This window comes from Alexandromys fortis, unplaced genomic scaffold (assembly GCF_014885135.2).
Source record: "Alexandromys fortis isolate MF-2015 unplaced genomic scaffold, M_Fortis_MF-2015_v1.1 scaffold_240, whole genome shotgun sequence".
Lineage (NCBI taxonomy): Eukaryota > Metazoa > Chordata > Mammalia > Rodentia > Cricetidae > Alexandromys > Alexandromys fortis.
This window is the reverse complement of record NW_026068133.1, coordinates 56,343-71,587: the sequence shown is the minus strand read 5'-3', so window position 1 is coordinate 71,587 and position 15,245 is coordinate 56,343. Positions and strand designations below refer to the sequence as shown.

General features: G+C 42.1%; 1 protein-coding gene across 1 annotated transcript in view; it reads right to left on the bottom strand.

Annotated features, from left to right (window-relative positions):
• Window positions 1–11,830: 11,830 nt before the first annotated feature.
• The window catches only part of LOC126490947 (carcinoembryonic antigen-related cell adhesion molecule 3-like), a 50,060-nt gene continuing 46,645 nt past the window's right edge, over window positions 11,831–15,245 (bottom strand). The window contains 3 exon segments of the mRNA XM_050126266.1: window positions 11,831–12,297; window positions 13,277–13,633; window positions 14,843–15,202. Coding sequence (XP_049982223.1) covers window positions 12,014–12,297; window positions 13,277–13,633; window positions 14,843–15,202 — 1,001 coding nt within the window. The 3' untranslated portion in view covers window positions 11,831–12,013.

The following is a 15,245-nucleotide window of genomic DNA, read 5'->3' as shown; positions in this document are numbered from 1 at the left end:
CCTCTGTGTCTGGGTCACAACTGTAGACTCAAACTTCCCTCTTCCCAGAATTCTCATTGCCCTGCCTCTACTTTTTGCCTGGCTACTAGCCAAATCAGTGTTTTATTAAAAATAATACAAGTGACAAGATGAAAGGCCATTGTCCCACAGTACTTCTTTCCCCTTTTTTAAAAAACCAAGAACTCTGAATCTAATATCCTTTGTTTAGCTCCCAAAAAGCATGCTGTAGGCTATTTATAAACAAAATTTAAGTGTTTTGTGGCAGAGCCTCTTAAAACTGCTGCAAAGTTTTGCAGCTAAAGCTGAGTAAGGAAGTCTCTCTAAAATGAAATGTATTTGCCTCTAGCAAACAGAGCCCAACTGAGAAAATGCTACTATCAATAAGATGTGCTTAATGCTATTTTTTGTCTAGAATTACTTTCCAAGCTTTCTTAGGCTTTATGTGGATGTAGTTGTCCCACATTGGGCACCATTTGTTGACTGAGGTTTCTGTCCCACCTGGTCCTGAAGTCAATCTGTCCCAAAGAAACACACAGAGGTCACCATTAACTATAAAACTGATTGGCCCATTAGCTTAGGCTTCTTATTAAGTCAAATAACTTATATTAACCCATTATTCTTGTCTATGTTAGCCACATGGCTCTGTACCTTATTCAGCGAGATGGTCACATTTTGCTTCTTCTGTGTCTGGGTCACAACTATAGACTGAAACTTCCCTCTTTGAAGAAGACACAACAGCTCATTTTCCTCTCTCTTCTATCACCTACCCTTCTCCCATTTTCTTTCTTTATGCCTCAGTCCTCCAGGCTGCACAGTGAGGAATAAAGTTGATAAGTCTTATGTTATAACAGAACAACACTCTAGGGATGACCTCTTTGTGTCCTTGACCTTGGGTCTGTCAACACCAAAGAGGGAGAACCCCCTTCCCTTCCTTTCTATTTGTCTTTTGGGCATAGAAACCCAGGTAAGTTTCTAGTTATCTATGTCTGCTCTGGAAAGGCAGAACTTACTTCTAACAGAAATGTGATAGAAATCTCTATAAGGGGTAGAAAGGACTTGCTTACTGATGTCCATGAAAGGGGACTCAGTCATCTCCACTCATTTCATCAGTTAGGGGCAGAGGTCCATGAGCTATTGTATCAGTTTCATAATCTAAATACATGGGAGGAGGTCCCCTGTGTGTACTGGGTAAGAGAACTATAAGCTTCATTATCATATGGAGGGTCTTGAATAGCTACTCCCACTTCCTGCTTTGGTTAATATGTACTTCAGCTCTGCCTACATCATCCCTTATTTTTCTGAAATACCTGTCTTCTGCCTGGGGAATTATACTCTGGGAAATCTGTCTTTATCACATGGGAAATGACAGGACATGGGATTACACAAGCCCTTCTGGCAGAATAATATGTTCAGAGACCCAAGATGCAGTCATCAGGCCAGAGAAGGCTTATAGAAGTGACCTCTGGGGCTTTGGGTGTGGAAATGAAAGCCTAGTTGCAAGTTAAGCCCACATGGAAATTACGTTTTATGGAAATAATTTTGTGAATGTTGTTTATGAGTCTAGATGTCACGCCTTGCAGATCATTAGACCTGAAGCATTTGTTGAAGCTACAGTAGAAATGGTGACTAGGCTTAAATGCTGTAAGCTGACCTGATGCCTGTACACAGGTGCATTGTGGGGACAATCATGTTGTTCACTGTGGCTCTTCAAATTTCCCAATTCCACCCAGTCCCTAGTGAGTCTAAGGAGAATTGGATATTTTCTTGGAACTCCTAGTCCATTCACAGAAGTAGAATGCATTAGGGTATGGGTATCTATAGACTGAGCCATGTATTTACAAAATTTTAAAGAAAATCCTCGCACTTTCTCTTTTAGATTAAATTCATCATTGAAGGAAGTCAAGGTAGACACTCAAGACAGAAACTGGAGACAGGAACTAAGGAGAAAAGCTGCTTGTAAAATCATTTCTGGTTATCTCTTTACTTCTGTCTTTCTCTTCTCTGTCTCTGTCTCTGTCTCTCTGTCTCTCTCTCTCTGTATGTGAATCAAGACAGTCTTGAACATATTTCTTCAGAGTGACATGAAAAAGACACTGAGTCAACTGAATCTCTTTTAATCCTACATCTGTGACAGTTTGAGAGTAAATGCTACCTAGAAAAGACCCCCCATTCTCTAAAAGTGTGTCCATCACTGTTGTTAATGATCATCACATATGCTCTTGTCCACAGCCTCATACAACTGGACCTACAAAGCCAGGACTCAGCTTGATGTGGGAGTGATTTCTTATTAATAAAAAAACTGCCTAAGCCCCTTGATAGGCCAACCCTTAGGTGGGTGGAGTAAACAGAACAGAATGCTGGGAAAAAGAAGCTGAGTCAAGGAGTCGCCATGATTCTCCCATGCCAGACAGATGCAGATTAAGATCCTCCCTGGTAAGCCAGCTCGTGGGCTACACAGATTATTAGAAATGGGTTAGATTAATATGTAAAAGCTAGCTAATAAGAGGCTGAAACTAGCTGGGCCAAGCAGTGTTTAAAAGAATACAGTTTCCATGTAATTATTTCAGGCATAAGCTAGCCATGCGGGTGGCTGGGGTGCTGGGGACACAGTCCTGCCACTCCTATCGCTACATCAGCTCAAAGGTATTCTACTCTAAGTGGGGTGGGACAATTTTCTATATTCTGTCAATTATATCTTAAATAAATGCTAATTGTCCAGTAGCCAGTCAGAAAGTAAGGTGGGACAACCAGACAGGGAATGGGTTGATGAGAACAGGAGAATTCTGGGAAGGAGGAAGCCCATTCCTCTGTAGTCCTGATCCAACCACAGAAGCAGCAAGATGTGACTGCCCTGCTGAAAAAGGTACTGAGCCATGTGGCTAACATAGACAAGAATAATTGGCTAGTATAAGTTACAAGAGTTAATAAGAAGACTGAGCTAATGTGTTAATCAGTTTATAACTAATGTAGTCCTCTGTGTGATTTCTTTGGGACTTAAAGATTACGGGAATTGGGCAGGAACAGACACCCCTCCAACATCTAAGGTTCACTTTCCCATTTCCCTGATCCTCAACCAGGAAATTCTTTGATGTCAATCAGTGACATTTTTCACCCCCAAGAAGAGTAGTGAAATTAATTACATGTTCTATTCTGACTGAGTACAGGCATTATAGGCAACTTCACTTCCCCTTCCAACTATAGTGTCATCAGAGGTGAGTCAGTCTTTACATGAGACAGGAACAGACCAAGTAGCAGAGCTCTGAGCTGCTTTTTATCACCCACTTATGGTACACTTTCATCCATCATTTGGGCTAGCTGTTTATGAGCACATTTCAGAACTCTGAGTGTTATGTCTTATCACGAGCCATTTCCCCCCTAAAAATCATTACTGGAACCATCACCCTGGGGAGTCTGCAGGGAACCTCACACCCATAATTATGTTCTATTGACAGAATCTGCCCCACACCCAATTAACTTATCTGTTAGCAGAATACGCCTCACACTCCAGCTATCCAGGGAACCAGGTGTGGCAACTTGTGACTTCCTGGCCTACCTCCTGGCCTACATGACCGGGACCACGCGGCGAGATCCCGTGCCCTGCCCACCAAGTCCTCATCCAGGGCCTATCTAAGCAGCAACCATGATCCTAATAAACGGGGGCTTTGACAAATCTACTTAGCCTCATTCTTCTGTCCTAGCTCATTCCCTTCCAGGTAGCGCCCCTTCGAGACCCTGGAATAACTGATTGCAGGGTGGGTTACAAACCCCTAGACTGAGTAACCCACCCAACGCAATCGACTATGTCTAGGTCATGGATGTCATAAAAGGAAAAGGGATGACATGAAGACATGGCTTGGTGAAAAAAAATATCTGTTTGACTTCAAGCTTTCTACTTTTCCTGGGGATGTCCCAGACACTTCCTGAGATGTTTATGATACCCACACATCATAAGACAGACTTGGGAGAAATCAGAGAGGCAGAAAGAAATGACTCAGAGCCAGATCTGAAGGCTCAGGGAAAAACTGATATTTGATTGGATTTACACAGGCTAGAAATCATCTTCTGTGTCTTTCCAGAAAACTAAAAGCCTCAACCCCAAAGCTTAGTGTATATCCATTCAGAAAGAAATGTAGTTTTCTCATCTTTGGTCCTACTGAGGCTGTTGTTAAAATTATTGAGTAACAGAGTTATGTGATCCTGAGAGATTTGATGTACATTCTCCCCGGTTCCTGTGTAATGACACTTAATTTTGGATTGTTCAAGAGCTGGTTGGTAGTGAGGTGTGGAGGAAAAGGAAGGGTGACACTCAGGAAAAGGAAGGTATGTGTTTACTTTTAATAGTGATGCTCAGAAAAAGTGTTTTCATAAGGACCCTTGATGTCCCCATTTATAAGCTCATCAGGAGTATACAAATGGGTGAGCAACTTTATGACAAGAGAGGCAGAGGTTGTTCTTCTATAGAAATAAGAGTCTTATGTATTATTGATGGAGCATCAAGGCTACATGGTGAAAACAAAATAATCACTTCTGATTTCAACAGAGGAAAGGGGAAGTCACTGATCAAAGGCCACAATATCCCCTGGGCTGTGTTACAACCAAAATTAAATAGATTCCAATCACAGATCATGGCATAGCTTAGTGGTAGGGTGCTTATCTACCAAACATAAGGCCCAGGATTCCATCACTATCAACATACACACATGAAAATACTAAACTATACCCTCATGTATTCACTAAAATCAAGTGCAAGATACCCCCTATTTCTCCATTACTGGATGCAACCCGGTTCTACTCCAACCATAATGGACCCTCAACCCTACTTCTGACACAAGGCTAGTTTTCTTGGGTATATCAAAGGATGCCATGTCCAACCTAGGGGTCCATGTGGGTGTTTTGGGTCATGAACCCAAGAGGAACTGAGATGCCATGCTCTGTTTCTTGTGTTTAGTAGTTGCAGTCATGAAGGAATCAAATCTACTCTCAGCTGGCATTTAGGGTAACTGTGTCATTTCTGTTGACACTCAGTAGGTTCCAACTTCAACATTCTTAAAATCCTAATAATTCATTGTGACACTGGGTAAAGTGAGAGTCACCCTTCCTTCAGACTCATACACCCTATCATCATGTGAGAGGCTATTACCATTGGATCTGCATAGGCATTATACAGAATCTCAGGTTTACTGTGGGGTTGGAGTTGTCCTTGTGATGTTGGCCTTGGTTGACAGTGCTGTGCAGACAATGGAGAGAAGATGCCCTCTTTGAGAACTTTGATCTTTGAAAGGACCTCTTTCATTCACTGTTTGTCTCTGTAACCTCCACCCCTAAACCATGTCTTTGGGAATAGACCAGAAAATGACTCACAGGAAGATTTGGTAGTACCTCAGTGCTCAGAGATGATTACTCTCCTCTGCTGTGTGGCAGTAACAGTCTTCTTTATCATGCTTGAACTGGGCTTCGGAGTTTTATGATACAGATGTAGAATGTGGAGTCAAAGTCCCATTGTCTCTCTTGGTCCCCACTGCCTCACTGCATTCCTGGCACCACAGAATACTATATACCTCCAGCTGCACTGATCTCCAGTGCCAAGTCTGTGCCAGTATCCACCAAGGCTTTGCTTTTGAAGGCTGTCCTACAGATAGGATATAAAAGGACTTCTCACTGAGATTTCCTGAACTCGTACCACCTCAAAACTTGATTTGTGTACATAAATCTCATACCTGAGATCAGGAGCAAGACTTAAGTTTAGCTAACTACCCTGTCTGGGACATAACATGGCCCTATCTTTCCAGATGTTTGATGGTGAGTGACTTGAGGCACAGGGACCCGATAGGCAAAGGATGAGTCTCAGAGGATGAGTCTCAAAATGATCTAGGAATGTGAAGGATAAGGGATACAGGTGAACTTCAAACAGAATCACTACCTATAGTTCCATTTCTCACTTAGTTAAGGACAATGTAGATTTTTTTTATATAAAGATGGCTACTTTTCCTTTAATTTTTATGTGTTTAGTTATTTTAGCTGGTTGTATATCTGTGCACCACAAGCATTTCTGGTGCCCACAGAAACCAGAAGTAGATATTGAATCCCTTGCAAATGGAGTTACAGATGATTGTTAGTGTCTATGTGTATTAGGAACTGAACTTGGGTGCTATACAAGAGCATCCAGTGCTCTTAACCACTGAGTCATCTCTACCGCCCATTCCTGTCAATTTTTCAGGGGCAAATTTGGCTGGTAGAAGGTAAAGAGGGAGGACTTGTGGAAACTTCAGTTGCTAAGGATGAGGTATAATGAGAGATGGATGCTACAATTGTTTGGAATCAGTGACTCTCTGAGCATAAAGAACCCTGTGTTAGATGCAGGATCTATTAGGAGGGATAAAGCAAAGCTCTGTCCTTTACCTTCCAGGAGAAGTGATGGTATCACACCAGAAAATATGTGATTTCTTATCCAGTAACTGAGTTGTGATGTTCAGAAATTCTGCAGAAATTTTCCAGAGTCAGTTGGCTTAATGCTACAGTATAATCGAACTGTCCAGTTTCTCATTTCCTGGACAAAATGTCTCATCAGCTGCAGCCGACAAAGATTAAAATCTCTGATAAACAGCTCCTCCCTGCTCCACATTCATCTGAGAATGTCTTCATAGCAGGGTAAGAGACACAGGATACGTGTCTAGAGTCAGATGATAGCTTGTGCTTCAGGGCTCCCTCGCATGACCTCTGGGAGCTTGAACAGAGAGAGTCCTGTGTTAGACGCAGGACCTATTGGAAGACAGAAAGAAAATCTATGTCCTGAATGTTCCAGGAAATGAGACAGTAGAACATCATAAATGGCATCATTTCCTGTCTGGTAGGTGGGCTGGGGAGTCCTTGAATTCAGCAGAAATTCACCAGAGACAGGAGTATTTTTTTCTGTATTTTAGTTTCTCGGATATAGGACACATGATTAGTGAAGGTCGCAGGGCCTATAATGATGTAGCCTTGACTATGAACAGGGACCAGACACTAGGATAATATGATTGTCTACATCAGTAGTGTCTGTAACTATTTGCCTGAAGTGTCTAGACTTAGTCACTGAGAGCATTGAAGAGCCAGGTTCTCTATTCCTCCCTTTAGGGACCCTGACATTCCTGTGAAGTCTCATAAACCCATCAGAATAGTTGGATAATGACTTAGGGACCTGCACAGCTGTGCTCTCATTGTAACTCATAAGGAGTGAGGCCCATGCAACCTAGCCTAACTGTGGGTCTGTTGTACATCCTGCCTGGATTCTTAACGTTCTGAGATCATTCCTAAATTCATGCTTCATTCTTAGGAAAATGTTGGCTCACATCAGTCATCACAAACCACTTGAGCAGAACTGTTCAAGTTGTGGTTCAGCTGTGCCACTGAACTGAAAGAAGGCCTGCTTCTGGTCTCTTGATTGAGGCTTCTGCTCACAAATAAAGTTCTGAGGACAGGTTGTGGGGATTCCCAGAGATGTGACAAGGGGACTCTCATTACCACCTATCTGCATGACAGCTTTAGACAGCAAAGCTTTGGAGGTAACTGGCCGATGCTGATAAGGGTTGATCGGTACATCCCAAGGAACATAGTACTGTGGGCTATATGACCATCCTAGTTCTGTCTACTTTTGAGCTCTGCATATCAGCTCCTGTGTGATGAAGATAGTTTCTCTCACATCTCATGAAAGGCCTCATATCCCTCTGAGCCCTCTGAGGTCTATCGCTGAGCCCTCATATCCCTCTGCATCTACCTGTGATTTATCTCCTCATGAATTTTTTTGACCTTGTTGGCAGGGATGTGAGAGGTCAACACTAGTGAAAAGAGGGCCTGTTCCAAGTCAAAAGTTCTAAACAAGGCAATCTTTTTCCTCTGTCTTCTTCTCTACACTGTTACATACAACCAAAAGCAAAAAACCCAGCCCAGTGTAGGGTGTGAACTTGGTAGAATTAACACTTGGACCTGAGATTCAGTTTATAACCTACATTAGCGTGCGGAGTCCTTCACAGATTAATAGAAATGAGTTAATTTAAGATATGAGTTAGCCAGAAATATGTTTAAGCTATTGGTCAAATAGTATTGCAAATAATAGAGTTTCTGTGTGATTATTTTGAGTCTGGGCAGCCAGGAACAAATGAGCAGCCTTACCCAACAAATTGGCATGCCAATGTGGTTGACTATATCCACATAAAACGTGAGATAGCTTAAAAAGGAATTCTAGACATCAAAGATTAGAGTTAAGCATGGCTTTTGGTAGCACCATTTTCTAATGGAGCATATGAAAGTTTTATCTCTGTGCAAATACTACACCATTTTAACAAGGGACACACTACATTCAGAAATTTGGGTTGTGTGAAATTAGTTTCCATGGATTCTGAGGTTTGAATATATATTTGATCCACAACCTAAGCTCTTAGCCTATTTTCAATTATGTTTACCATTAGTATTCAGATATCTGTACTGGCCTACCCTTAAGGTCCTGACAGGTTGTTCTCAGCTGCAGCCCCTGTGCACAACCACTATGCTCCCTTATAAGAGGCAGGCCTTGTCTACCTCCGTCTTTCTCTTCCACTATTGTCTCCAGGCACCAGTTTCTCCCTCCATTCCCTTCTCTGACCTCTTTTGTGCCCCTTCTCTTTCCTCTTCCAATATACCTCCTATGTGAACCCTGTTGTATGGCATGATTCCATTCTGCTGCCTTTAAATAAATTATAACTTTGGTTCTGTGAGATTTGACACACACTCCTGGTGCTTCCCTTCTGCCTGCTGGCAGTCTAAGGCATGCTGGGACCCTGGAACCCATTCCACATATGATAGTCTCACTTCTCCAACTAACAGATCACTGGACCCTTCCATCTCACACCAGCATGATTGGTGAGACTTCCCTTTCTCCACCTCTGGCCATTCTCCTGACCATGGTTTCTTGGACAAGTCTTGGTGCCAGGTAATCCACATTTCTTCAGGCTCAGAGCCACATGTTTAGGGCTTAGAGCCTTGACCCATGCCTGTGTGTTACAACTCACTGAGCAGCCTGTGCCTCCTCAACAGATCGTCTCTGAATTCCTAGGATGGCAAGAACTGCAAACCCTCGTATCTTCTTTTCCTCACTCGTTGGAAATAAATCATCATCTACACCTCCAAGCTCCCCACTGGGAAGCCTCTTAGAAAACCTCACACTTTTATGCTTAGTATCTTCTAAATTAGTCCACTTTTGCAGTCAGTTCCGGCCTTTAGATATCGATCTAAATGACCACTTCCTGGCACCCTATATTCTGATATTTTACAGGACTTTTGCAACATTCTGCCCACAATCTGGTAGGTGGTAGAGGTATCCTGTTCTCAAGCTTTCTCCTATCTTCACTCCAAGCATTCTCTCTGTTCTCTCTTCTTGTTTTACCCTTCTCCCTCTAGCTATGAAGCCTATTAAGCTCTCAAATAGACAAAAAAAATGAGGTCTTCTATATCTAAATCTGCTTCTTTTATTAAAGAATTATGATGCTAATTTTCACAGCAGCAGACCACCTCTGTTGTCCTAAGCTGTTGTATGTCACCAGGTCCCAAGCAACCATCAGCTATGCAACATGTGTACGCTTTAAAAGTACCAGCCAGGCAGAGTTCATTCTCTTTGCTTCATCTCTTGCCTTTTAGATCTTTTTTTGTCTCTAATTTTCTCTCTTACCTCCTCTTCTTTTCTTGCTTCTCTTCTTCTTGTCTGCTTGCCTCTCTCAAGTTCCCACTCTGATGCAACCTTTCACTCTTCCACTCTTTCGCTCTCCCCCTTGCAATAAATCTCTTGCACTAACTTTGTTATGTGTGACATATTTGCTTACCTTGGCAGAGCCTGCCAAAGGTGCTCACTTCATGCTAGGATCCTACCCATCTGCTCCACCTGCAACAGATTTGCTTTCTTCCACCTGCAACAAATCTGCTTTCTGATCTGTTCTCTTCCACCTGCAACACATTTGCTTTCTTGTTGACTGACAACTTTTCCTTCCATTCAATACCAACATTTGAATCTCTAGCAGGGCTATCTGTCTCTGACCATTCCCCTGGATGTAAGACTGGCTTCAATATATTTCAGACCAGGCAGTTGGGGAATAGAGAAATAATTCTCCACTTCCTTTTTTTCCTCCAAGACATGCTTATGTCTGTCTTCTCTCCCTCTCTAAATGTGCATGTATCTAATGTTTAGAGAAACATATTTTATACAGCAACCACATGGCTCTCTTCCATCTTGTCTGGTGACCTTTTCATGATGTAAGCAGCTACATGGCTGGCAGTCATCTTTTACTAAGGTTAAGGAGTACATTTCCTAATCCTAATGAGTTCTCTGTTCATTTTATTTCCTTTTAGACTAAGAAAACTACAAGCCTCAAATATTTTGGATTGTATGATGATAGAAATGAAAAATTATATGTGATTCAACTTTAGTTTATAATATACTCTATATGGTGATAAAAATCGAAGGTTTTAAAGTTCTATCAAGATTAACAAAAGCTGACTTAGAGATTTACACCTAAGTACACCTATGTCTTTACCAAATGTTCAACACCAAATTTCTACAGAATTTAAATAAGGGGTGACATATGTTTGATACATAAAGTATTTGATAAACGAGATATATATTCTATAATGGATTTTCTGGTCCCCCAAGAGTGTCCTTTTCCCAGTGTTGGGTGTTTGAGCAGAGGCCCCCATGATTTGTCAAGGGCAATGCTGGCCTCTGTGCTTCTTCAGTCCCTGCTCACAGGCTCCTTTTTTCTGTTTCCATTTGGTCCTGGTGATCCTTCCCATTTAACTCTTTCTTGATTTATCAGGAGACACTCTTAACAATTTGGTACAAATTTGTACTGTTACATTTTTTACTATTGACTGCCATCAGTAATCAACCACCTGAATCTTGTAAATTGGATAGAAAGAGGGTGTTGAGGTGATGCTGTGTGTTGATGGGAAAGGAACAGGTGCTTCGAGGTTTGTTTATATGAAGATAGGAAAGCTTAAGGGCTGATAGGGGTAAAGTGATTTGAGATGTATAAATGAAACATGTTCCAGATTTCTCTTACTATGTTGTTATTCACAATCTTGATATTAATTGATAGAATTCTGTTAGTCCAACTCTGTCAGAGTACTAAACACTATACTCTGCCACTATATTCTCTTTGGTTGCTTTCTAATGTGTCTATAACTTATCTCTTTTTGTAAACTCAAATTTCTTCTGAGCTCTAGGGAGTCTATTTGCATACACCTCTGAGAGCATTTTGCCAGGTCAAATGGCACCTGAAAGTTCCATAGAACCTGGACTGGACAGTAAAGTGAAACAGCCAGATAACCCAGGACGCGTCCAGCACCCCAACTTTCTCAGGTCTCCCAAACCCCTCCAGGTTGTCATGAAGCAGTCTTGAGAACACAATGTCTTCATCCCTGCCTCATCTGCTACCCCTTTATAACTCTTTACTTTTTTATATTAAACAAAATGGAGAAATGATAGTATTCAGGCATCTGCACTGACCTGCCCTAAGGGTCCTGACAGGATATGTGCTCAACTGAAGCCGCTTAGAACGCCCACTGTCCACATTCATTATGTTCCATTACAAAAGGCAGACTTTTCCCACCTCCCGTCTCTTTCTCTTCTGGCACTCTTGTCCCTAGGGACCAGTTTCTGCCCACATTTTGTCCCTTTTTTGCCCCCTTGTCTGCTTCCTTCTCTGTCCCCTTTTCTGCCCCTTTTCCAAAACATCCCATATGATCGTGTTGTATGATGTGTTCCTTACTGTCATTTTAAAATAAATTATAGCATTTACTGCATTGATGTTTTTATTTTCCTTTAGAAGCCAAGTCTCACTTTAAACCCTGGCTTTTCCATGTGCACATTTATGCTGGGATTATAGATGTAAGTCACCATAATGGCTGTATCCAAGTGATAGCTGACAATTTTTACTTCTTAACTTTCCTCTGTTTTGTACCCCCATTAGTAAATAGACACTGGCATTGTACTGTAGGATGAGAGGAGAGGTCACTTATCCATCACATCCAGCGTGACTGGGAGACTGATTTTTGAACTGACTTGATTGGAGACTTCACACTGATATTTTCCAGCATCCTCCCCCGTGACAGGATCTATGCTGAGTTGGCACTTTTTTGGGGAAAGCTTCATCCTCTCTGTGAGTTGCAGACTCTGGTTATTGAAGATCCAGTGAATGGAGATTCCAGGGTCGGCTGAGAAGCAAGTGAAGACCACAGAGGTCTGTACTGTGACTGTGGTGTTGACGACTCGAATGATTGGCTGTGTCACAGGCTCTACAAAGAAACAGAGAAGGAAACCTTATGATAATAGTCCTTCGGAGAACTCGACTACCCCTCTATACGTCACACTTAATAAAGCCTCATGAGGAGAGAAGTTGTACTTAGGCCATAGATTTGTCTTCTGCTTTGTATCTGCCACCCATGGCCAGGAAGACTCTGATTCAATTCCTGAGTTTTCTGTGTCTCAGTTTCCCTATAATACAACATGTTGGAAATGATTACTGCTTTGCCTATGATTTGAGCTTGGCTAAGGACAGCAACCTGACCTTGTAGTGGGGGAGCCCCTCAAATCAACAGAATCTGTTAATATTTACTTGCAGAAGAGAATTCCCTTGGTGGAACCTCTGAGAATAAGGAGTATGGAGTAACTGTTTCATCTGTTTCTACCATTTGGGACATTGACCTTCCTGAGAATAAGATGCTAATGGTCTGGTAACGGGTATGTTTGGACTCAGAAGAGGAGATGCCAAGGTGATCTGCCTAACTGCAGCTCCCATATCAGTGCACAGTTAGTCCCACAATCTGTGGGACTTGGACAGTTAGGAAACACTTGTTCCCTGCCAATAATAACAGGAAATTAAATTAAGAACCAGGGACACCGGTTTGGAGTTAGGACTTGCTGGATACCTCTGTGAAGACACAATGGCTTCCTGAGACAGTGCCAGCCTGACTCCCACAGAGTCTTTCTTGGGCCATTTGCATGGTGAGAGTCCTAAGTGTCTGGGCTGAGTCTGACATCCTTCATGCTGAGTTATCTAACACACATTCTTCTCTCTGCAAGGGGAGACTGGCGAGGGGTTCTGATCTACTGTAGTTTGTCTAATCTATGTATGTCTTTCAGTAAGTGTCTAAATCCTAGTGTGGGGACACAATGCTGAGAGTGAATGAGCAAGTACATCTCAGTCCTAACAGTTCACTGTATGAAGTAGGATAGCCACAATCAACAGCTAGAAGCCATAAATGGTCACTTAACTGTTCACATGGAGTTGCACATGTGTATCTTCAAATGTGTAGTCTCTGTTTAAAATTTCTAGCATGTACAGTCCTGCATCTTCCTCAGTGATGTTGTGGATAAGCAAGGATCCGTTGGTGTACACCATTTCTCTTTGGCTGTGGGCAAGTCCCAAGATGGTGGAATTTGTGGCTCTCTTGTATTCTGCAATTTTAAAGATGTCTGATCTATATTCTGATTTGTACCAGCAAAACATTTGAAGATCTTCTGGCAGATTATGAACTAGGAGAAGAACGCTTTCCCCTTCAGCAGCATACGAAGGCACTGCTTCGATTTTTACTTGGGCAGAGGCAGAAGGATTACATTTAGAATTGGAGGCTGGAAGAGAAAAAGAAGTCATCAATTGAAGAACATTGGGTTGGTGGAAAGATGGCAACCTCTTTCCTAAACAGATGGATCCATTACTCAGTTTTGAGATACATTGTGGGTGTGTCTATCCTTCAAGGTGGTGGCCAGCAACATGACCCCCATTCCCTTAGTGCTTCTGATGTGTTATTTCTTCTGCAAGGAGCTGACTCTGCCATTGTCTAAATGGCTGACACCTTACTATCCTCAGTCAGATACTGTGCATACTCATGATCACTGTAATTTTAGATGATGCCTTCCTTGAACTCTACAGACCATAGAATTTCATTTTCTACCTTTTGTTCAGTTGGCTCTAGTCAACCCCTGACTAAAATTCTTATAACTATGCCCTGCATCCCACAGGATTTGGGCTAGGTGAAGTCAGGAGAAGTCTGATCTTCTCAGCATATTCAAGTCATAGAAAAGTCTCAGGTACTAGGCTTTATGTAAAGCTGACACAAGCTAGAGGTCTTTGGAAAGTAGGAGACTCAATTAAAAATGCCACTATCAGATTATCAGATTGGTCTGTGAGTAAGCCTGTAGTATATAATATATGTTTTTTTGGAGATTAGTGGCAGGGGGTCCAGCTCACTTCTGGTATTCCACACCTGGGCTATCAGCCTTAGGTGAAAAAAAAGAGAGAATAAGCTGAAAAAGGCATAAGGACCATATCAGTAATCAACACTTTTCTATGGTCTCTGAACCAGTTGCTAAATTTTATTTATGATACTCTCAATTTGGAGCTAATATATAGCTGAGATTGGCATGGAAAGTCAAAAATCCTTGTTCCCTGTTGGCTCTTAGAAGTAAGAATTGAATCCTGCACAAAAATCCCCTGGGTCATAGGTAGTCAAGTCTGGAACATATTACAGTGGCCAGGGCTTCCTGTTGCTTACCTCTCTTGGAGGATGTCATGTTTTCCTCACATGCATGGATAGGACCCCAAAATACTGGAAAGAGTCTGACATCTTATGATGGATTGCTTTCCATCAATATCTTCCTTGATATTGCAGGGAGTCAGACTGCAGAGTCTAATCAATGGCCTTTTGTCTCTACCATAGATGTCCTGCACTAATTTCTCACTCTCCAACAAGTAGACACAGTGAAGAAGGGAAACAGGCATGGCAGTTCTTTGTGTCTAAACTTCATCCAGCACTAAAAAAATCAAAGAGAATCACTTACTGTCCACCTGGAGTTTCACATGTGCTATTTCTGCTTTTAGATCTGTAGTCAGAAGCCGTAGGGTGTAGAATCCAGTGTCATTCCAAATGACGTTGTGGAGCAGCAGGGATCCATTTCTGAACAATAACTCTCTAGCACTATGTGTAGGCCCCTGCACACTTGAATCTAGTTCTCTTATATGTCTGGCAATCTCAAATCTCTTCACCGCAAACACCCCTCTGTACCAGAAAAGATATTTAATATTCTCTGGAAGATTGTGAACAAGTAGAAGTACACTTGCCCCTTCAGCAACACGGGGTGGCACTAATTCAATAGTGGGCTTGGAAGAGGGTGGAGGGTGCCCACAGGTGAAAAGGGAGGCTGGAAGAGAAGAGAGAAATCCATCAATCCAATAGGCACCTTT